Consider the following 24,876-nt stretch of genomic DNA (forward strand, 5'->3'; position numbering starts at 1 on the left):
CTTCTGCAGGCAGTATATTAAACTCCTGGATTGAGAGACCTAAACCTCTGAGCACTTCCTCAATAGTATCCCGACTCAGTAAGACAGGAAAAGAGCTGTTCATCCACCCTGTAGAAGCTCTCACCCAGAACACCTATCATGACCAAAAGTCCACCAGGACGCAGAAGTTCGGTCAGCCCATGTAAAGCACGACAGTATGTTTGAATGTCTTTACACGCTGCTTCCAGACACAGAGATGTAATGACACAGTCAGCTGGTTCCAGTGTGTGTGGATAAAACGGATTCTCCAACCGGACATCACATTTTAAAACTTTCTTGACTCGTTGCTTCAGTGTAGCCTCCAAATCAGACAGGCTACCATAGTTCAAACAAAGATTAATTGAAATGTAAATAATTTAGAACAAAATGCAAAGAAATGCTTAGTGTATAAAAATGTATGCTCTGTCATATTTATAAATACTTCAACTTTACAGTTTTGCCAGGAGCTTGCAATTTTAATTCAAAGTAATGTAATTTGCACTTTCCTCATTTCATTCTACCAGAGGAATGTTTTATAGTTTGATATGTAATGGAAAAATGACACTTCTCTGAAAAAAGGGCAATTGTCCTTTGTCATACAATGCTACTAAGCAATTAAACCTGAGAGTGCCTTTCTAAAGTCAAAAAGGCTAACTTAAGGAAGCCCATTTCCGCCACGAAAAAGGCGTTAATGCGATTTTTCGTAATTCTGAGAAACTTTTATAAAAATATAAACAATAAATGATACAAATTCTATATAATACAATAAGCAGAGAAATTGAAGTTGTAATATGTAAACTGTAATATGTAAATGTGAGTAAAAATGTAAACGGGCCATTCCCCCGAATGGGTGCCATTTGCTTCCAAAACTCTTCAAAAAGACTCTTTTTTTAAAGACTGAATCTAGTAATACACATATTCAACTATTCAAAATCTGTACTGGTCCATTTCAGGTAACTTTATTTATTTTTTTAAACAATTTTTAAGTGGAAGATGAATGCATTTTTCTCAGTCCTGTTACCAAAACTCTCTTTTAAAAAGCATGTTTAAAAATATGTCAACAAATTCCTTCATTGAACCCCTCAGGCAGGTGTTTATTTTAAAGAAATTGTTGGTTTCATGGTCAAAAAATATTATTTTTATCATTAAAAATCACTAATTATCTAAACCAGGTGTATTTTTCTAAAGTACACAAACCAATATTTTCTTTTTAAAGCTTATCAAATCTATGATGCAATTTATTAAACAATGGGATACATTATGGACCAAACTTAATTTTAATAAAAATAGTGGTTTAACTTTTAAAGAAAAAACTATTTAGTAACAGGAATGAAATGGGTAACAGGAAGGAGTATCCATTATATTAGTATACAGGTTATGGTATACTGATATAGTGAAAGTGTTGAACATTGACTAGTGAGCTAAAATCATGTTTCTATTTAAATCTAGTGGTCTGCAGAGGTTTTTGTTTAGGGTTAGAGGACAGGTTATTAGATAAGATATAAATAACGATAAAATAATAAATATTAAATATTAAAGTAAAATTGAAATGAACAATAATCAACTTTTTTGTGGATATTGATTTCTTATAGCGCAGCTCACATTCAAAGGCCATTCCATATATGAGTCTAATACATAATTGCCACAGGACAGAAATTTCAAGTACATTTTCTGTCATACTTGCAGGAATATAATGTAAAATGCAGGAACAACCATAGGTTTTCTCTGGGCAAAAGCATTGTCTCAGTGTGGACAGAAGGCCAAAACTTTGAGAAAAAGACGTATTTTCAAATTTATCTAGATTAATATGGATGTAGCCTAATATTTACATGAATAAATCTGATGACACTATTCACTCTGTTACTTTTACTCAGTTACTATAAGTATAGGATATATGAGTATATGAGTAACAGGACTGAAAGTAACAGGATTGAGATTTTAGGATCAAATCAGCAAATACATATAATCTAGCCACATGGAGTACATGCTAATATTATGAGAATACTCAGCAAATTATAGTGATTCACCAAAGATTTCTATTTTTTAAAATAAACAAGTAACATCTAAGAAATAATTTAGGTGCGTTATATTTATAATAATGCACCCAGCCACCGTTACAATATCATCAAATATACAGAAAAGAAAATAAACCAAAATGCTTCCGATCATTTCATTGCCTTCAGTGTGTTAGGGTACAGGACTGAGTGAAAGCCTGGGGACACGACTAAAATGTGTATTTTATCCAAAATATTATAAATTTATTTTTAAATAAAGGTATTTAAAGCACAGATGGGATATGGAGGTACACAAAAATGCAAAAAAAAAATGTTTTCTGAAGGATTTTGAACATATCGAAGGATATAAACATAAGTTAAAAAGTAGCGTTAGACACTGGGGACATGTACAAATGCTATATTTTCAGTGTTTTAGGTAGTTTTTAATAACTTTTTAAATTATATATTTTAAATTTGCAGTTAGATTAATGTGCAGGATACTTTGCTTAATAATAAAATGTATTTTATAATTCATTTTTATGCATGTTTGTATCTATAATGTCCTGGGGACACAAATGGCACCCATTGGGTGGAATGGCCCCTTTCAGAGGGAATTGGAAACCCGTAAAAAATGCATTATGGAAATTTATAATCCTGAGACGTGAAAATGTGCAATTAACTTAGCCTTTTAAAATGTGTGTATTATTTTCCTTCCGCGGCAGAAATAGTAAACCTACCATAATCTACTTTAATAAACACCAGATAAAAGAAATATAATCACCTTTTCCCCTCCAGTTCACAAACGTACTGCAACACAGGTTTCCAATCTAAACTCCTTTCTTGATTTTTCAATTTCTCGAAGATTGTTATTTGCAAAAATGGTTTCCAGACCTGCGCAACATAATCACGTGAATTCGGAATATAGCCTACTGGCAGAAATTTGCTAGTAGGCTATCTTTGTCCATCTTATCTTAAAGGAAACGTAATTGTTTCTTGAATTTAACTGGACAATATAATGTCTGGCATGTCGACAGACTAAACCTTACAGTCTATGGACTAAACATACTTTTCGTTTTAATCCCCGGAAGAGAGTGAAGTACACTAGAAGTGAAGAAACAGAAAACTCACTGATGAAAATTTACTTGAAATCCTGGGGAAAGAACTGAAATACATGATGATGTGGTAATGAACATCACAGCATGACTCACTAACTTTTACATCCCAGCTGTAACTTGTGTAAGCAAGCATAACACGTTCAACAAGTTTAATTACTTAAGTTTAATACTGGCTACTTTCTGTAAATCAAGTTTTTAAACATTAATTTTGCATTTCAAGTATTTGTGGATGCAAATCAAAGACAAATTAAGGAAGTACCATTCAGAGTAACATTATACAAGTGCTTCTCACAAAACAGATTGGCTTTTTAAAATGCAAACTTATGCATTAAAGAAAATCACTAAATTGGCAACTGTATTATTAAATTTAGCAAATAATAAAACTCATCTGTTATGTTTACATGTTCATAAATTCTTCATTGTCATGGAACTTGTGATATTTCATTACATTTCAAGTACGATAGAAAAATCAGGTGTCAACTATTTCCTTTCAAGTTCAGGTTAGATATTTAAACCAGTTGCTGGAACTGAATGGAAATACTTAGGTCAAATTAATTTCATATTTTAACATAATCGCTCCCTTGAGCTGCACAGTAATGCAATTTACATGCACAATTTCAGAGATTAAATTACAGTGACTTGACCAAATATAAGACAAAACAGTGCTCTACAATTGATAAAACAGTATGTGTTCAAATATAGGTACGCAGACCTCGTCAGTAATTGTTCTGATGTTGACTCAATACAGCTCGTGACATCCTGTTTAATGGTCTCTTAAATGAGAAACTATGCAGTAGTGCAACTTCTATCAGCAGGGCCACAGTGTTTTGGACATGTTAACTTGATTTCTACACACAGTATTTTTGTCAACAAAATGGCAAACGTTTCCAACAGGCATATGAAATTGTAAAAGAGGAAAAACATCACAACATTATGTACATGAGATTGTACAGTTCCCTTGCTGTTACACATAATACATTATAAAGTGCACTAAAACGCTCCTGAATAGGTTTGAGAAGTAACTAAATTGTACTAATAGCATGCACAGACACACATCTGTTTATGTCTGTGACTGTTAGTGCCATTAGAAAATATAGAAAATGACTGATTTGCACAGCCAAGAGTTGCTTACTATCATTGACAATTCCATTAGAATGTACCGTACATGAAAAATACCAGAAACACCAAGCCACAGCAGCTTCAGCGTTAAAGGAGCTGCTTCTAAAGAATAGTGTGGGGAAACTGCAGTAATGGGGACATGAGAAATAATGATTTCATCATACCAGATATGGTCAATAAAACTTCCTGCTACGTGGCCAGAAAGGTCTTAATTTATCATTTTGAGGTACCATTTATGCAGAAAGCATTAACAACTCTTTCAGTTGGAATGTCTTTTGCCAAGGCCATTACAGCACATCTTGATTGTGAAGGGGTAAGCCATGGACCTTCTAATGACTTCATCTTCTGAAATGCAGGTTCAAGGTTCAAGTCTACTTCTGCCCTGCTATAGTGAGAAGAAAAAAGGAATGTTAAAACAGCAAAAACTTACATGTTTGCTCAACTGATGAGCAGAGATGTTTTCAGCAAGCACACAAATGTTTGAGATAGTGTGACACTGGATGAGAAGAGAAGAGGAGAGGAAGAAGGGAAAACCAACACTGAATAGAAGTGACAACAAAAGCAAGTTTGGGACAGACAGGGAGATTCTTAGAACAGGTACCTTTTTTCCCCCCACCAATTTCACCTAACCAAGCCATATGTTTACATTTGCACTCTCCAATTGATCAAAAATTGGGAACTGTGGATTTTTGTTTTTCGAGTAAATCCCATCACACATGAACGGGACCTGTTCCATAATTTCCTCCTTACAGACTCCCATCAAATGCTATTCTACGCCATTCATTCACACTACTACAAGAAAACTAATGAGTGGTTGTTATACACTCATGTTCACCACTCTCTCTCAGGCCAATGGACTTAAATGACACATACAAAACATGCATCTGTCTCTTTTGTCATCTCTCATTCACTCGCTCTCACACTGACCTGCAATGTACTTTGCTCCAATTAACATAAACATGCTACCCAGAATGTAAAAGCCCAAGGGAACACTACTGAAGATACTAGTCTCCTCTGCTGGTTGTCCAGAACACAGGTCCATGTCACGCAAGACAGTGGAAAGAAAGAGAAAACAAGTGGGACAATTAAGTAACTACTGATTTTGTCAAACCAAAAAAAAACATTTTCTTCTCCTGGAGATTTAATTTACTTTAGAGTTTAGTTCTACCTGAACAAGATAATTAATAACTTTGCAGAAAACAAGAAACAGAAACAGGACTTTGTACCTCTCTAAAAAAAACAAAAAAAAACAAAACAAAAAAACTTGCAAAACATCCATTCCCCCTGACTTTGGACATTCTGGGTCAAGAGCTCTGGTTATTGATTACTACAAACCTACATCAATCTTTGATTACTTTAGTGGGCCTGGTTGAAATTGTTTTTTTCCCGTTTGTTTGTTTTTTTTGGAAATGGAGCAAACATGAACAAAAAGGTTCAGATTTAAAAAAAAAAAAAAAAAAAAAACCCCATGCCTGATTTTTTTTTAACAAATTTAAATTTAATTATGTTAAATATATATATATAGCTCTATTTAAATATAAAATAAGAACATATAATTAAATGTAATCATTTTCTGTTTTTATTATTTGTATAAGGTGTTTCTCTGATTAGTGGATTGATTGGTTAATGGAGTTCAATCCAAAAAAATAAAAATAAATAAATAAAAATAAATAAATAAACACACCATTTCCATTGTTGACTGGTTCTGTGGTTTCCCAGTTCATAGCCCTCTGAACAGCTTTCTTCCAGCGAGCATATCGCAGTTCACTCTCTGCGCAGAGGAGAACAAAAAAAACAAGTTTCATCTGCAACTTTATTTAGGGTGTGTTCACACTTAGCAGGTTTTGCTTGATTAAAATCCAAACCTTGGTGAGCACAAAACAAAACTATCTACTGAACGTAAACAACGCAGATTACATTGATTTACATTCTGGGGTGCTCTCCAAAATGGCAGAAGACGGTACCTTGGGGAGAAGAATTGTTAAATAAATTATATTATTGTTTTCTTTGAGCACAAAAAGTATTCTTGCTGCTTTGTAAAATTACGGTTGAACCCCTGATGTCACATGGACTATTTTACCGATGTCCTTACTACGTTTCTGTGCCTTGATCGTGGTAGTATCCTTGTTGTCTATGAGACGGTCAGAGAGCTCTCTGATTTTAACATATCTCAATTTGTGTTCCGAAGATAAACGAAGGTCTTACAGGTTTGGAATGACATGAGGGTGAGTAATTAATGACAGAAGTTTTGGCTGAACTAACCCTTTAATCATGAACACAATGTTATGGCCTGCAAGAATTTTTTCAGTATTACACTGAACCATGTTGCAAATTTAATCATCTCAACAAGTGGCATGCAACAAAAAATACATACGGTTCATACAATTTACATTAGTTATGAATTGGTGTGTGGTGCACTTTAGATTCCATTACCCTCTGGGTTGATCTGAGGTTCAAATTTCTCTGAAGTGACCTCAGTGAGATCTTCTGGGTTTAGGCTCCACACACTGACCCCCTCAGCTGCTCCTGCTGCCATGGCAGCACCCAGAGCTGTGGTTTCAGGCATGGATGGCTTTACTGTAAATAAATACAAATGAGATCACATATCTGCCCATCTGCAAACACCAGTAAAAATCAATTTACACCAGTGTTTTTTTATATACATCCTCATATAAAGACTTACAAGATGAAAATGTGCATCTTACCGACTGGGATACACAGTATGTCGGCCTGCAGCTGCATCAGTAACCGATTGGATGTCATGCCTCCATCAACCTGGAGCTGGGACAGAGGAATACCACTATCCTGGTTCATTGCATCCAGAATCTGAAACAAATTTGAGCATCCTTTAGAATCCTAAAAAAGTTTTTTTTTTTTTTTTTAATAGTCATTAATTTATTTGTGACATACTCTATCCTTAAGACTGTAAAAATAAGTAAGGCATAATTATATACAGCAAACTGACCCTGAAATAAAAAATTACCTCAACAGGGTGATAAGGAAATTAATTGGATAGCTAACTGTATATTAGCCTGCATATTACACATCTATTTATAAAACAAAAAGATTTAAATTTAAATGATTCATTAATTTGCATAGAACACAAAAGTCCTTTGACAACAGTTAATATTCAGAATCAATTATTTTAGAGAGCCATGTAATAAGAACATATAATCATGCAGAGGCCAATTCATGAAGGGATACCTCTCGTGTCTGGAAGCAGACAGCTTCAAGTGCTGCGAAAGCCAAATGACTCCTATTGGTGAACTGTGTTAGACCACAGATGATTCTGTTGTAAGCAAAAAAACAAGAGGTTCAATGTTGTACATTTCACATGTAATAACAACTGGGCTTCAAATAATAAACTCACTAAGAAATTCACAATAGGATTTTAATGCAATGCTCATTCTCCTCAGGCTTTAGTGTTTCTGCATTGCTTACATCAACTGAAAATTATCTTTCAAATGGATGTATCAGTCACTAACCCTCTAGCGCTTGGTTCCCAGTATGGCGCATATAATCCAGAGAATGCAGGGACAAAATAACAGCCATACGATGTGCCAACGTCAGCAGCTAGTTTCTCTGGGGTGAAAAGTGAAATATTCCAAAACTGGGTTAAATGCTATTGCATTAGGGTATAAATATAACCTTTACACAAACACACCTAGTTCTGTAGAGGTTTGGATAATTCCGAGATTATCCTTTAGCCAACGTACAACTGCCCCTGCAATGGCAACTGAACCCTAGAAAGAAAAACTCCAGTTGAGCAAGAGTAAAGTATTGGGTACTCTAAATCACAAAGCAATTATGTAAAATTAATAGGCTTTTCGTGTTTTTGAGAGTGGAATGAAATAGCTGCCACATAAACAAAACATGTGCATTGCTTTGGTAAGAAATAATCTGCCAGGAACATAATAATGTAATAAACAATGTCAAGATTCAACATTACCTCTAGTGCATAGCAGGCCGGCTTGTCACGCCCTAGTTTATATGCGACCGTTGTCAGGAGTCCATGGTCCGACATTACAGGCTTCAAGATATTTTAAAAAAATCCATTGTAGATTTAAAAAAAAACAAAAAAAAAAAAACAGAAAAAAGTATTTGTGAAGCTTTATGAAATGTTGAATACCTTTGTTCCTACGTTTTTAAGCAGGAAACAACCAGTCCCATAACTGTAAATAAAAAAAAAAAACTTCAATAAGTTGCACATTGTGATCAAATGTACAAAATCACAATTTTTGCATGTTGATAAATTAGGTTATAAGGAACTGAGAAGACAGATTAAGAAAACAAAATCATACGTATTTTTGGCTTGTCCGTCCTTGAAACACATCTGTCCCACCAGTGCAGCAGACTGGTCACCAAGACACTGTAAACAGATGTAAAGTCACTTTAAAGGACATCAGAAAATATTTGTGAATTTCTGTATTATATTTGAAGATCTGAAGACACTGTACTGTATATGCATTTTGATTTAATTGTCCAACTCAAAATAATTATATTTACACACACAATTTAGGGAGCAAGACAGAAAGACAATGTAATCTTTCTAAAAAATAATCTAATAATCTTACCCCTGATATGGGGACACCAGTTAAAGGGCCAGATTTCTGTAAGAAAAAAAAAAAAAAAAGACTATTAAAAAGTAAAACATTAGGGGAAGAATTTAATAATACACAAATGAATGTAAAAATTAACATGCATTATACAGCCCCCTGCTTAAAGCCAGAACTCAAACATTTGAGTCAGATTAATAATTATCAATTCTAATACTTTAGTGGACATGAGCATCTTTGGCAAATCAGCTACTGCTGTGTGCTGCAAGTATCTGCTCTAAACATACTCAACAAAAAAGAAGAATCAGTGACTCGAAGCATGTTAAAAACTGTGAAAACTTAAAACAAAAATTAAAAAGTACAACTTTTCATCACTGCAACTCAAGATGGTATGGCTTCAGCCATAGTGAATGAATAAAGAAGAAGAAAATTAATAAAGAAGAGGACCATAGCCAGAGCACGAAATGAGAAAGTTCCTATACTCCAAGAGCTGTTGGGAAGGACAGACAGTGCATTGGGCGTCAAGCCAAAACACAACAATGACAAGATCACCATCCGGTACATTTCCAATAAGACCTTAACTCTTATTAAGGAATATATATATATATATAAATAACTCTTAAGGAATATATAAAATGCACTTACAACAAAACTATGAAAAGCATGTTTGCTCCATATTGGAAATGCACCAACTTCTGTGATGACAACATGACAGCAAAGTTTTCCCAGACATGACAGCTAGAGATACTCACCAGATTAGAGCTGATTTTCTATCAGTCAGCCCAAAGAGATCATAGGACACAAAATATAATCATGATAAAGAGGGACACACTAAAATCTCCAAAGGGTTAAATGACTGCTTTACAGCTAAATTCAACTTTGGATGGAAAGGTGTTAATGGAGTTGCGGATTGTTTATGTACAGTTAAGAATAAACAGTTACTGTTTGACAGACACTGCTCTGGAGCAAAGGTCATTTCTCTCGTCAATTTATCACAACAGAATTCTACCAATGCATTAGGTAACAGAAGTACAGAAAGAAATTCTCTCTTTGGGGTCAAACACTTACCATTAAACCATAAATCTCTGAAGAACTTCTCACTTTTGGCAGAATTTCCATTGGTATATCAAAATATCTGTTATATATGCAAGAAATATACGTTATGAATAAATCTTTAAAAACAGTAAAGGCTGGAATACACTACACAACTCTTGCCCAGATTATTGCCCCTTTTTGCAGTTTGGTCACCAGTCTGCATATTTTAGGCAAAGCTGACAGATTTTATACAGAGGAGGAAGATAAAAGAATAAATAAAATCACACAGTGTATGATGGCCACAGACTCTGATTTTTAGCATCAGAGGATGTCTAACAAAATTATGATTTGGGCCGATTTTAGAATAATATTGTTTTAATTTGTCAGGTATCTCCTAGCAATGAGGTGCATGTTTCTGAGCGAGTTTGTTGTGTTTGAAATAACTTGAAAATCTGGTAGTGTGTGATAGTCTGTCATTCAGTGCATGATGGTCAGTTTCTCTCTGTAATCATTCACAAATTGTCAAGTGTGTAATGTGTAGTGCAGATTTTAAAAGTCAAGTAGTGTATCCCAGTCTTAAAGGGATACTCCAAAACCAAAATGAAAATCCTCTCATAAATTAATCATGTCATTCCAAATGTATGAATTCTTCAGATGAACCCAAACAAGTGAATTGAACCCTCAAAGTTTACGCTTCATAAACCACACAAAACAAACATGATGGTAATCCATATGACCTAATTCTATGAACAAAAATCTTCTGACTCAAAGGTGCGTGTAACAAAAATAGCATATTTTAAACGTTTTTAATTGCTTCCAGCCAACTGTCATACACAGGTTCAGGAGAGCATTGTGAAGTGTGACAAATGTGTTTTTAAGCTGTTGTGAGAAGTGACACGAAAGCCATTACTTTTCAGTGGAATTTCACAACATGCGGACGTCACGCTTCACAAACGTGCTGACATTTATGCCAAGCGAACCCAAGTGTGACAGCTGGTCAGAAACCAAAAAACGATTTTAAAACGTTTTTTTTAAAAAAAGTATAATTTTTCCTCTCACACATACCTATAGGTTTGTTTCAGAACACACTGATTCATCAACTGTAATCATATAGAAGAAAAAAGTCATTTACATCTAGGACGGCATGAGGGTGAGTAAATGATGATAGAATTTTATTTTTTTGGATGGAGTATCCAACATTCTTTTTTACATTTGCATATGCAAATGCAAATAAGCTTTAAGCAAGAAGTATTTATATAAAACTGTATGTATGCAAATTTGTACGGACTTGCAGAGCTCTGGATCCCAGTCCATTGTGTGAATGTTGAAGAGCATTGTCCGGCTGGCATTGGTTACATCTGTGCAATGAACACCTCCCTTCTTCCCTCCCGTCAGGCACTGAAAGTCAGGGGTTATCACAGATTATTTAAACAAGTTAAAATACTTACATCATGTTCACTTCATATTTATTAGAGCAGTGGTTCCCAACAATGTTCCTGGAGCCCCCTCAACACTGCACATTTCTAATGTCTTCTTTGTCTAACACTTCCATTTCAGGACTTTTAAGAGTTTTTACTAATGAGCTGATGACCTGAATCAGGTATGCTTGATTAAGAGGACATGCAAAATGTATTCAGAAATGTGGTTAAGAACCACTGGATTACAGCATCTGAATTCAATACAAGACCAAATGCTTGAGTTTACTTAAAGCAGTCTAAAAACCATTGCTCCTAAGCCATGCACTGATTTCTTATTTTACCATTAAAAAAAACATACACACACTATAGAGATGCAGAAGAGAAACCTCACTGCCACTGCTCTTACCCAGATAAGCCAGGAGTCCACTGTTCCAAACATGGCCCTGTGAGAGAGCACAGCTTCATGGACCTTTTCAACATTATCCATCAGCCAGCGTAACTTCACAGCGCTGAAGTATGTGCTGATGGGTAGGCCAGTCTTGTGCTGTATGAAGCAAGAGAAGTACAAATATTTATTCAGTTTTGCTAACTTTGTGTACAATAACAGAAATAAAACATAACCTGAGTATAGTTTGAAGTGGCTTGATAAGTGCAATTTTTCCTCCAATGTTTTGATATATTTCTGTTTGAAACAAGAAATCAGGGTGGGACAGAGCTAAAATAGCCAGACTTCAGCTAAAACTAAAATTTTCATTTCCTGGGGACATAAAAAAAAAGATTTCCTATCTGACATATTGAAAACTGTTTAACATAATAATGGATTGTGGATGCAAATGTTCAAAGATCATTTCAGTCTTATTTACAAGGACACACGGGCACTCTCACCTTAAGATGGTTTTTGTTTCTGCCTGGAGTTTTGTTGATGAGTCTTTCTACTGTTGACTGGGTCCGCAGATCAAGCCAAACTAAACACATAGAAACAAATCAGGAAATACTTGGTTATTTAATTCTGGGGTGTATTCCAGAAAGCAGGTTATGTGACATACCCGGGTAAGTTTGAGGATAAGCGAGCGGATAACCTCAGCTTTCAGGTTCCAAAATCGGAGGTTACTTTCGGGGTAAGTAAGTAACCATAGTAACTTGCTTTCTGAAGATAACTGCTCCGGAGCAGGTTATGTTCCAGGGTTAGTTCACTTCAGTGCTATCAGTGTATGCGTGACATACTGACCAGTCTTCAGTGGGCCTGACAGATAGCACACAACATTATATAATATTAGATTATATAATATAGCCTTACAGTGGTGTGAAAGGGTGTTGGTCCCCTTCCTGATTTTTTTCTTTAAAAAATTTAATTATTTAATTTAAATATTAATCAAAGATAACACACGTAAACAACATGCAGTTTTTAAATGAAGGGTTTTTTTAATGAAGGGAAAACAAAATCCAAACCCACATGGCCCTGTGTGAAAAAGTGGGGCTGTTTTGCTGCTTCAGGACCTGGAAGACTTGCTGTGATAAATGGAACCATGAATTCAGCTGTCTACCAAAAAATCCTGAAGGACAATGTCCGGCCATCTGTTCGTGACCTCAAGCTGAAGTGAACTTTGGTTCTGCAGCAGGACAATGATCCAAAACACACCAGTAAATCCACCTCTGAATGGCTGAAGAAAGACAAAAAGACGACTTTGGAGTGGCCTAGACAAAGTCCTGACCTGAATCCGATTGAGATGCTGTGGCATGACCTCATAAAGGCGGTTCATGCTCTCAAACCATCCAATGTGGCTGAATTACAACAATTCTGCCAAGATGAGTGGGCCAAAATTCCTCCACAGTGCTGTAACAGACTCATTGCAAGTTATCGCAAATGATTGATTGCAGTTGTTGCCGCTAAGGGTGGCCCAACCAGTTATTAGGTTCAGGGGCAAGCACTTTCACACAGGGCCACGAGGGTTTGGATTTTGTTTTCCCTTCATAATAAAAAACTTCATTCAAAAGCTGCATGTTGTGTTTACTTGCGTTATAATTGATGATCTGAAACATTAAAGTGTGACAAACATGCAAAAAAAAAAAAATCAGGAAGGGGTTTTCACACCACTAAAAAAAATATATATATATGCTAAATTCTGAAAAATCAGAGGTGTTAATTATCAGACCTAAAACACCACATGTAATAACCTAGAACACTATCTAACACTTGACGGCTGCTCTGTCAATTCTTCGTCATCAGTTAGGAACCTAAGTGTGCTGTTTGATAGCAATCTTTCATTTGAAAGCTATGTTTCTAGCGTCTGTAAAACTGCGTTTTTCCATCTCAAAAACATATCTACATTGCGACCTATGCTCTCAACGTCAAATGCAGAAAAACTAATTAATCTCAAGCCTCAAGGTTAGACTATTGTAATGCTTTATTGAGTGGTTGTTCTGCACGCTTGATCAACAAACTACAGCTGATCCAAAATGCAGCAGCTAGAGTCCTTACTAGAACCAGGAAGTATGACCATATTAGCCCGGTTCTGTCAACACTGCATTGGCTCCCCCATCAAACATCGGATAGATTTTAAAATCTTGTTAATTACTTATAAAGCCCTGAATGGCTTAGCTCCTCAGTACTTGAGCGAGCTCTTATCACATTATAGTCCTCCATGTCTGCTGCGTTCTCAAAACTCTGGCCGTTTGATAATACCTAGAATATCAAAATCGACTGCGGGCGGCAGATCCTTTTTCTATTTAGCGCCCAAACTCTGGAACAATCTTCCTAACACTGTTCGGGAGGCAGACACACGCTCTCAGTTTAAATCTAGATTAAAGACACATTTCTTTAACCTGGCTTACACAACACTAATACGCTTCTATTATTCAAATTCATTAAAGGATTGTTAGGCTGCATTAATTAGATCAACCGGAACCGGGAACACTCCCCATAACACATGATGTACTCGTAACATCATAAGAATGGCATCTACACTAATATTTGTCTGTTTCTATTCTGTTTCTCAGTCCGTGTCAGATGGTGGATCGGCACCGGGAGGTGACGTATGTGGCCCTGATCGTCGGCGGAGGCCGGACACCTGGATGAGCCCCGGGGACATATCCCCAGTCACCGTAACCACCCGATCCGGTCCGTATCCAGACCAGATGGTGGCTCAGCACCCAGAGACGACCTCTACAGCCCTGAACATCAGCGGAGACCAGGACACCGAGATGAGCACCAGAGACAGATCCCCAGTGAGGACCCCGCCACTTAGACAGCCATCGGGAAAGAACACTGAAACCAGTTGAGCCCTTACAATCTGAATTTGCTGCAGTTGGAACAAACTGCTGGTTCGTTTGGCCAGAGAAGAACTGGCCCCCCGACTGAGCCTGGTTTCTGCAAAGGTTTTTTTCTCCATTCTGTCACCGATGGAGTTTTGGTTCCTTGCCGCTGTTGCCTCTGGTTTGCTTAGTTGACACTTCATTTCCAGCGATATCGTCGACCTGATTGCAAAGACACTATTTAAACTGAACTGAGCTGGATGATGACATCACTGAATTCAATAATGAAATGCCTTTAACTGAAAATCTTTTTTTTTTATCTTTTCATTTTACATTATTGACACACTATTTTCCTTTTTTGATATCGTGCAGTTGCTTTGACAATTTACATTGTTAAAAGCGCTATATAAATAAAGGTGACTTGACTTATTACACTTTATATTATCATCTCACACATGGATTGGCATTTTCTATAATGTGTTTCTATAATAAAAATACATATCTGATATGACTTGATATATAATTAGCATCAAACTAAAAATATAAGTCATATTCTCAAGGATTAAAGATTAAACGGGAAAAAAATGATTACACAACCATCAATTAGGTGGCGATATGCACCAAGCATCTAAACAACCATTGAACAAAAGAAGAAGAAAGAAACAGCATGGTGCGCTTTTTCTTAACGTCCGTTTCCATAGTGACTCGTCGATTCATCGCTCTGTTGAGAACGTCTTGAGTCTTAACCAGGAACATACTCTGTGTTGAATGAACTTACTCCCGGATGCGTTTTTGGAACCACATACCTCGAGTAAGCAAGGTTTGGGGTTAATCAACCCAAAGTTCAGGGTTTAGCTGAAGGTAAGTTAACCGTGCTTTCTGGAATACACCCCAGGACTATAAAGCGGAAGATTACTCGTATACTAAACAGTCATATACAAGGGTGGACTTGGACTAAAAAGTTTCCCTGGACTTTCTGGCACAGAGCGGCCCATCACACCTGATCCCCAACACACCAGCTCATTATGCGCAGAGCATTTTAACACCACTTTGAAATAAAAACTCTTTGTACTTATTAACATGAATGACTGACATACTTTAAAATTTGCCTATTCTTTTCTGATGTACATGGCAAACAGAAGAATTTTCACTCGGGTCTTTTCTATACAGCGTCGCTAAAGTTGAATTACACCATAATATCAGCCCATGTAACAAAAAGACTATATGAATATAGTGCAGAAGTCATGTGGACTGTCTTTATGGTGCTTTTCTTGAGAATTGATGCTTGCTTATGGTGCTTATCTCCTGTGGAACAGTGTAAAAATTGTTTTTATATTTTATGAAAAAAACCTTAGCCACATGGGTTTGAAATGATGTAAGGGTGAGTACAGGTACATCTCAAAAAAATTAGAATATCGTGAAAAAGTTCATTTAAAAAAATGAAACTTTCACATATATTTTAGATTCATGTAAAGTAAAACATTTCAAAAGTTTTTTTGTTTTAATTTTGATGATTAGAGCTTACAGTATCTAATCAGTATCTCAATATATTAGAATATTTACATTTGAGTTTCAATTAATGACCATCCCTACAGCATAAATTCTGGGTATCTCTTGCAGAGCTCTGTACTGAATGACATTTTGACTGGAACAGAACTGGAAACAGAAGCAAAATCTAATTTTATCGTTCCGAACAGAATCTAAAATTTTAAATGGCCATTAACCAGTTAATAACATTATTTTATTGTTCCATTTAATATTTGCAATTTGCTGTCAACCAATCAGGAATTCAAGTAGCACAGACTATGCAAATGTGATGCTGACGCATCCAGCGAGTGAAATGCCTTCCCACGCTCAGCTGTGAACTCTAGTCGCAATGGCAATGAATTCTGCAACCATCTGTTTTAATGGGAGGTAGCAAAATCTGACAGGGTAGCACAAATCATCACAAATCGTTAGAGTTTATCCGACGACAGTGTAAGATGGATTCAACAGATCTAGAAGGCCTGTGTCCTGCAGGGAGTGTGTTTGATAAGGGTTGGAGCTGAACTCTGCAGGACACCAGCCCTCCAGGACCAAGTTTCGAGACCTCCATCCTAAAGAAACCATAGTACAATATAACCTTCCCAAGCAAGGCTGTGTAGCATATAAACACCTTCAGCTCTGTGTGTGGCCACGCATGCATTTGTTTGCTGATTGCCTTAGGCCTATATATCATATAGCACCTATATATATATATATATATATATATATATATATATATATATATATATATATATATATATTATATATATATATCCCCCGGGGATGGGGCATATAAACAGTGTTACAGGTGTTCAGATTGAAAAATTAAAAGTTTTTTTTTTTAAATATTCGTTTCTATTGCTGGGCGATATAGCAAAAAAATAAAATCTTGATTTTCTCAGAACATTTGACCAATTCTCGATTTTAACTAGTCAACTTGAAAATATAACTACAACATGATTAACATCAAGCAACTCTTTCTTTATTAAACCTCTAGTTAAAGAATTCTATTCCAAGTGCACCACACATGAAGCTGTCATCATGATGTAAATGCTAAACAAATCACTAAATTGCAGAAAAGATGCATGAACTACAACTACATCTTGTACAAACTTTTCTTATGCATATATGTTCAGAAATAATACAAGAAAAAATGCTTAAATTCTCAAGTAATTCAAATACAAAATGACTGAAGGTATAACACCTAAAATAAAGCCTTTATTAAGTATAAAGGCTCTGTAAAACAATGAACAGCAGTTTTCAGCCTGTCACCCTGATGCAAACATGAAATATCAGACATACAGTAGTAGTTCTTCACAGGTTTTTTTATTCGATTACGATGCTTTTCCATTGTTTTTTTTCTATGTAAACATGGGCGCGATTGACTGTTGCGCTCGCGTCTCGTGCATGAAACGGCATTCTAAAAATGCGGCGCTCTAGTTATTAAAAGATGTTTGACTCCCATCTTCTTGCATTTTTTCCTATTCCACTGCTCGCGTCACTTCTTTGTCAACACAAAAGCACATTCTGTGTGAATGGCACCTAGAGAGCATCACACGTGAGCAGTTAAGCATGTGCACCGACATGCGGTTGGATCGTTCTTTTCTCTTTACTGTTATTGTCAAAGTGTCTAATTCTAGCATTGGTTAATATTTCTATTCAAAAAAAAAAAAAAAAAAAAATCACAATTCCTCGATTTATAAAAAATATAATTGCGGCAAAACATTAAATTCGAAAATCGATAAAATCTGAAAAATCACCCAGCCATAGTCACAGTGTTTGCTTATCGTTACTTTTTGTGTAATTTATTTATTTTATTTTACATCAAGGTTTATTCCGTGCCTCCAGGCTTTATTCGTTTTTCTCTTATTCTTTCTGTTTCTTATTCATTTGGTTCCACAGCTTTTGCTGATTTGGGGGGGGGTTTACATTTAAACATTTTGTAAGTTTGTTATTTTATATTAGGCTTAAAGCATGGTAATAGTGTATTTTTATTTGTTTTGTTAACAAAAGTCCCATGTTTATAGCAGAAAATTTGTCGTTGTAAGTTATAGATAAGCACTTGACTGGAAATGAAAGTGAAAGTAAAATGCGCACGGGCATTTAGAAGCTATTTACAAACCCGATTCCAAAAAAGTTGGGACACTGTACAAATTACGAATAAAAAAGGAATGCAAAAATTTACAAATCTCAAACTTGTATTTTATTCACAATAGAATATAGATAACATATCAAATGTTGAAAGTGAGACATTTTGAAATGTCATGTCAAATATTGGCTCATTTTGGATTTCATGAGAGCTACACATTCCAAAAAAGTTGGGACAGGTTGCAATAAGAGGCCAGAAAAGTTAAATGTACATATAAGGAACAGCTGGAGGACCAATTTGCAACTTAAGTCAATTGGCAACATGATTGGGTATGAAAAGCCTCTCAGAGTGGCAGTGTCTCTCAGAAGTCAAGATGGCAAGAGGATCACCAATTCCCCCAATGCTGCGGCGAAAAATAGTGGAGCAATATCAGAAAGGAGTTTCTCAGAGAAAAATTGCAAAGAGTTTGAAGTTATCATCATCTACAGTGCATAATATCATCCAAAGATTCAGAAAATCTGGAACAATCTCTGTGCGTAAGGGTCAAGGTCGGAAAACCATACTGGATGCCCGTGATCTTTGGACCCTTAGACGGCACTGCATCACATACAGGAATGCTACTGTAATGGAAATCTCAACATGGGCTCAGGAGTACTTCCAGAAAACATTGTCGTGAACAATCCACCGTGCCATTCGCCGTTGCCGGCTAAAACTCTATATGTCAAAAAAGAAGCCATATGTAAACATGATCCAGAAGCGCAGGTGTTTTCTCTGGGCCAAGGCTTATTTAAAATGGACTGTGGCAAAGTGGAAAACTGTTCTGAACTTTGTAAAACCAAACTGTATTATGCAACTCACCAACATTGTGTCTGTGGCCAAAATAAAAATTATTTATGCCTCCGCACAGCACACACTCGGAGCCAGGCATATGATGCATACTGTGCATTTACCAGGCGACCATGGCAATGCCCGTTCTAGGTGGAATTAAACCAATTACATTACCCATTTTACGAACAAGCGAGCCAGATTAATGGTTTTGTTTTGAAAGAGAAAAAACTCGGTCGAGACCAACTAGAATATTTGGCGAGTCCAATGACCAAGTCCGAGTCCAAATACCAACGAGTCCAAGACAAGTCCGAGACAATTGAAAAACAGAGTCCGAGTACTACAGCCCTACTCATTTCACACAATGAGGAATTACATCATGTGACAATTATATATAACAAGTAACACTGAGAAATAAGACATAAGCAGCTGAACATTCTTCAAGTGTTGAACAGCGTTGTGCACGAATTCCTGCTCGGCTTATATGAACAACTTCAATCCAACCTTCTTTGATTTTTATTGGCCATTTCAATCATTTTGTCATTGACGAGCACGGTTACACTGCTGCACTGGGCCTGAGCACGCTAAATAGATTAATCATTTTGACTCAAGTGGGCCGTGCAGGCCATTTGCCTGGGTCAACAAAGAATGTGTAAATTTACTATCATTCACATTGTCTACATTGTTCAGCAGCCCGCCGGAAAAACTCCCAGTGCTCCAGATGGCCAGTCCACCCCTGGGCATATACACTCACCGGCCACTTTATTAGGTACCCCTTGCTAGTACCGGGTTGGACCCCCTTTTGCCTTTAGAACTGCCTTAGTTCTTCGTGGCATAGATTCAACAAGGTGTTGGAAACATTCCTCAGAGATTTTGGTGCATATTGACATGATAGCATCACGCAGTTGCTGCAGATTTGTCGGCTGCACATCCATGATGCGAATCTCTCGTTCCACCACATCCCAAAGGTGCTCTATTGGATTGAGATCTGGTGACTGTGGAGGCCATTTGAGTAAAGTGAACTCATTGTCATGTTCAAGAAACCAGTCTGAGATGATTTGAGCTTTGTGACACGGTGCATTATCCTGCTGGAAGTAGCCATCAGAATATGGCTGGAAGATGGATCCATGCTTTCATGTTCTTGATGCCAAATTCTGACCCCTACCATCTGAATGTTGCAAAAATCGAGACTCATCAGGCCAGACAACATTTTTTCAATCTTCTATTGTCCAATTTTGGTGAGCCTGTGCGAATTGTAGCCTCCGTTTCCTGTTCTTAGCTGACAGGAGCAGCACCCGGTGTGGTCTTCTGCTGCTGTAGCCCATCTGCTTCAGGGTTCGACGTGTTGTGCGTTAAGAGATGATATTCTGTATACCTTGGTTGTAACGAGTGGTTATTTGAGTTACTGTTGCCTTGTCTATCATCTCTAACCAGTCTGACCAGTCTCCTCTGACATCAATAAGGCATTTTCGTTACATTTGTAATTTGTAAGTAACATTTTCGTGTAACTGCCACTCACTGGATATTTTCTCTTTTTCAGACCATTCTCTGTAAGACCAGCCCGTCTGGCACCAACAACCATTCCACGTTCAAAGTCACTTAAATACCCTTTCTTTCCCATTCTGATGCTCGGTTTGAACTTCAGCAAGTCGTCTTCACCACATCTAGATGCCTAAACGCATTGAGTTGCTACCATGTGATTGGCTGATTGAACAGGTGTACCTAATAAAGTGGCCGGTGAGTGTATAATATGATGGTAATAATATTTACCTATAGCATTATAAAGTGGTTCTCCTGTTTCCTTGTCCCAAACAATGGTGGTTTCCCTCTGATTGGTCACACCAATAGCTGTAGACAGATTAAAACGTGAAGAAATAAAAATAAACCATGAGCACGTAATAGCAGGCATTTGGGAAAATAAGTTGCCTTGTTACCTTTTATGTTCGAGATGTCAATGTTGAGCTGGGTCAGTTTCTCACAGGTTCGGTCCATGCACTCATACACGGACTGAAGAATCTCTTTTGGATCTTCCTCCATCCAGCTAAGGGAAGACAAATCATTTTTAACAGGTTATTATAGTTAACTAAAACCACAAACAATTTTGTTATTTGAAATAAACTTTAAGTGAAAATACAAAAACTTTATACAATATTTATACAATTTAATTATTTTCATTTAGTTTCATTCATACTTGTTCTACTAAAATAACTAAAACTGAAATAAAATTTAATAAAAAAAAAAACTATAGACATTAAAAAACACTAAGAAATGTGACAAAAACACAGAAAATGACTACAACTATAAAACTAAAATGAAAACAGAAAATATCAACTTAAAAACTATAATAGGATCTCAATGATACTAAAATTAACCCTGGTTCTCACTCCAACCAGCCACATGAAATTTGCCTGATTCTTAAATATAGCACACTGGGCATAACACAGCTGACGTCTTTGCTATCAAAGTGAATGGAAGAAATCCCATTCAGCTCACCCAGAATAACAGTATGAACCAATAGTGAACTTATGATTTGAATCACAAATTGTACTCTTACTATATTGCATAATCCACTGCCCCATTGAACCAGTGTGTGTCAACACAAAGGACACAATACTCACCCCTCTTTAGGAAAGCTCTGTTTAATCTCAACCTGATGGTGACTGAGAAGCTCTGCTGTTTTTGCATTGAAAACCTACAATTAAAAGAACAAAGAACTATTAAGTTATTAAAAACGTTTACGTTTTTGATAATATGAGAGTCCATTTTTGATAATATAGGAGTCAAATCTGCCCCAGTTCAACATTCAGTATTAGAAAGACACAAATCACAGGTATAAAAACTCAATGTTTCAGAAAGAAACACCAGAGTTGTGTTTCTCTGACTTATGTTACTCTGCTGCAATTCAGCATGGTATTGCAATGATTTGTCAGTGATGTTGAAAACGGGAATTTACAGCAATTAATTACAAAGGCATTAATCAGTGTTTGACCTCATTCGAAGCTTTTCTGTTGAGTAACAATTCTGGCCACATTTTAACAATTCTCCGTCATGTCCTGGAATTACAAGCACACTCTCTTTAAACACAAACATTGTCCAATTGGACACACCAAGAAAAGATATAGAATTGCCTTGTCAGATCTAACACTTACAGCCCACAAGAGCCAACAGTGACACCACAAGCAGGGATTCTGCAGGCAATTTTTAAAGAAAATTTAAGGAACACAATGAGTTCTAACAGATCTCCACTACTTTTTAAATCATTTTACAAAAAAAAAAAAAAAAAAAGCTTAAGGCTTGAATCTGATGCTAAATACTAGAATATGGAAATAACTTCACTGTAGAGTCTGATCATATTGCAAAAAAAAAAAAAAAAAAAGTTGTTCTTGCCTAGTATTTCTTTCTTGTTTAATTTGTGAAATGCAGAATTATAACTTTTTTAGACGAGCAGAAATCCGCACAAGACTCGAATGGAATCAGAACACGTTCCACCCCAGACAGTCTCTTATAGACTTCATGGAGAAACCGTCATTTAAAAAGCTCGGACGTTAAAATAAAAACACCATGATTACTGCTGTCATTATTGTGAGAATTAAAGTGTATTTTAAGCAAACATTTGAACTTCGTAATGCTGCTCAAATCCAAACATTGTGTAACTTAACTGGGTAACGTTAAAACGAAGATGACCGGTATTAGATGAATTTGACAGATTCGGAGATTAACTCATGATGACGTTAGAAGGATTGGCATCGTGCTAATGAGCAGATTCAGAAACTAGATTCAATCCACGTGAGTAACTGGCATGACAGAAGTCCAGCTGAACCGGCTCCGAAATATTTACGTTACCCGCACACGTTGGCAAGGGCACGGAGGACTCTCCAATCTTTGTCTGTATGCGAGCCACTTGGGCTCCACCACCACAACACGATGGCAGTCCTCGGGATGCGACTTACCAGAAAGCGTGTGGAACTCGTGCCTTGGTCGATAGCGGCTACGAGGGGGCCCAGCATGATCCTGTTCGACGATGCAGCCATTGTGCCGTTCATTGAATCAGTGAGTGACCACAGCAGCCAGAAATATAAAAGACTGGACGCTGCTCTGCGCTCCGCCCTTTACTCCCGCTATGACGTCTGCGAGTGCGCGCCGCACGTGATGACGTAAACACACGCCGCGTTGCAGTAGGAGGGTACATTTCTAATCATAGACGCAAACTCCTCACCTTGAAACTGTAGATTTGGTCTTATATGTATTGGAAAGTAAGACTGATTACCCCTTGGCAACTGGTAGTTGGTCAAACTAGTTCTTAAGACAGTCTTAACATGGTGGCTAAGTTTATGCAAGCAGCTGGTTGTTTCAATAAGTTTTGTATAGTATTTTCTTTACTCTTTACTTCAAAAACTGTCTAAAAGGGTAATATTTTATGTATTTGAGGTGGGAACAGTGAAGAGCGAGGGAAACATTTTACATTTTAGGTCAGCATTGCCGTCTAATGAGCCAATATTGTCTTAAATAGCTTGCATTGCACTTCATCTTTTTAACATGGGATTTTGACCAAATATATATTCAATCTTGATTTTTGTAAAATGTTGCAACAAGATGTTAAAAATGTTTTGTTGTTTTTTAGTGGAAAATTTTTAATTTTGGACAAATAAGGCAATAAAATATATTTTAAAAAATACCTTATAGTAGCTACAAATGAGCATGTAAAGCAAATATCTTTCAAATAAATTCTGTGTGGAGCATGCCCCCGATCTGCGCAATGTTCTCACCTTTTTCTCCCTTACCTGTTTGCATGTTGGAATCTAAACTTTGGAGTTTAAACTTTTTATTATAGAGAAATGTAATAAAGTTTGTAATAAAACTGCACAGATTATGATATAATGTGATATTATGATGGGGATTATGGTTTTGTGATTAGTAACAAAACGTTTTATACATTACCATTTGCACATGATTCTAAGTGATGTATCATTTTTTATTTTATTTTAATGTTGAAAATAAGATAATGTTGTAGTTTAATTGGTGCAACATTAAATCAGAATGAATTTATTATTAATAATAATTTGAAACAATGATTCTGAAAGAAAAATCAACTGAAGCTATAGTAATGAACAACTTCACACTCATAATTTTTTCACCCAAAACAGTTCAGCGCAACCCCTAGGTTGGTAAGGGGCACATTTTCAATGCATAATTTGGAAACATCCACCAGCTTGTAAACACCCACAAATTTAGAAACGCCCACTTTTGTTCAGCAGAGACTTCAGACTTCATACATAACTGGGTTGAGTTTCCCAAAAGCAACTACGGTTGCAAGTTCAGAACTTGCGACAATAGTTAGCCAACTAATGCTTTTGGGAAATGCACCCCTGGTTTGAGGAATAAATCACATTTATCAGCCCGTTTTAGGGGAGACTAAAATTACAATTCAAAATTCAGTCAAAGCTATATAGAACTGTAGGCCTGTCTTCATATTTACATGTAAAAATGTACATTGCAACTAAAGCTTCATGTGGGGTCAGAACAATAACATCACTTAATCAACAATAAACTGACTTCAACTGAAAAACTAACTGTTTACTATTTCCCTCTGTTTAGAGCTACTCTACAGCAGAACTGAATTTTGTTTGAATTATTGTCTTGTTTAATACTGTAAACCTGCTTTGACACAATCTGTATTGTATAAAGCGCTATATAAAGGTGACTTGACTTCAGCTGTAGTTGGTTGGAGGTTGGCAGACCATTCCATTAGAGAGTAAGAGATGGAGAAGTTTTTGGAAAGTTTTTGCCTCACCGTGAAGGAACATAAAGACAGCTTATTCAGTGACCTGAGCTCACAAGAAGAAGAATACACTTGAAGAAGTGAACTAAGATAGGGAGGTGCTGTTCCAGGGGCAGTCCAAATAGACAGTGTCTAGACTTTATTTATTTTAA

General features: G+C 36.4%; 1 protein-coding gene across 12 annotated transcripts; it reads right to left on the minus strand.

The window, feature by feature from the left end:
* Positions 1 to 3,137: 3,137 nt before the first annotated feature.
* LOC306873446 (glycerol kinase-like) lies at positions 3,138 to 23,084 on the minus strand. Of its 12 annotated transcripts, none has more exons than XM_079422739.1 (21): positions 22,896 to 23,084; positions 21,564 to 21,637; positions 20,880 to 20,986; positions 20,716 to 20,793; positions 12,141 to 12,220; positions 11,662 to 11,937; positions 11,126 to 11,235; positions 9,871 to 9,937; positions 9,555 to 9,572; positions 8,821 to 8,856; positions 8,548 to 8,615; positions 8,376 to 8,418; positions 8,196 to 8,276; positions 7,911 to 7,989; positions 7,732 to 7,828; positions 7,451 to 7,535; positions 6,952 to 7,072; positions 6,680 to 6,823; positions 5,931 to 6,017; positions 5,174 to 5,260; positions 3,138 to 4,631 (listed from the first exon to the last, which is right to left on the minus strand). In XM_079422739.1, the coding sequence occupies exons 1-21, from the start codon at positions 22,986 to 22,988 to the stop codon at positions 4,618 to 4,620; spliced, it is 1,845 nt and encodes a 614-aa protein (XP_079278865.1). In that variant the 5' UTR covers positions 22,989 to 23,084; the 3' UTR covers positions 3,138 to 4,617. The 12 variants fall into 12 exon arrangements, 8 of the variants coding, with proteins under 8 accessions (XP_079278865.1, XP_079278868.1, XP_079278867.1 ...); XM_079422742.1 differs by having other exon boundaries at positions 11,662 to 11,799; positions 22,896 to 23,082; XM_079422741.1 differs by having other exon boundaries at positions 5,174 to 5,263; positions 11,662 to 11,799; positions 22,896 to 23,074.
* Positions 23,085 to 24,876: the final 1,792 nt, after the last annotated feature.

Source organism: Barbus barbus, assembly GCF_936440315.1.
Source record: "Barbus barbus genome assembly, chromosome: 8".
In the NCBI taxonomy this organism is placed as follows: domain Eukaryota; kingdom Metazoa; phylum Chordata; class Actinopteri; order Cypriniformes; family Cyprinidae; genus Barbus; species Barbus barbus.

Coding starts and splice junctions, on each gene's coding strand:
- LOC306873446 (XM_079422739.1), bottom strand. CDS start 22,988: ATGAACGGCACAATGGCTGCATCGTCGAACAGGATCATGCTGGGCCCC. Junction 21,638..22,895: donor CGAGTTCCACACGCTTTCTG/GTAAGTCGCATC, acceptor TTTTAATTGTAG/GTTTTCAATGCAAAAACAGC. Junction 5,261..5,930: donor ACCAGTCAACAATGGAAATG/GTGTGTTTATTT, acceptor GACAACCAGCAG/AGGAGACTAGTATCTTCAGT.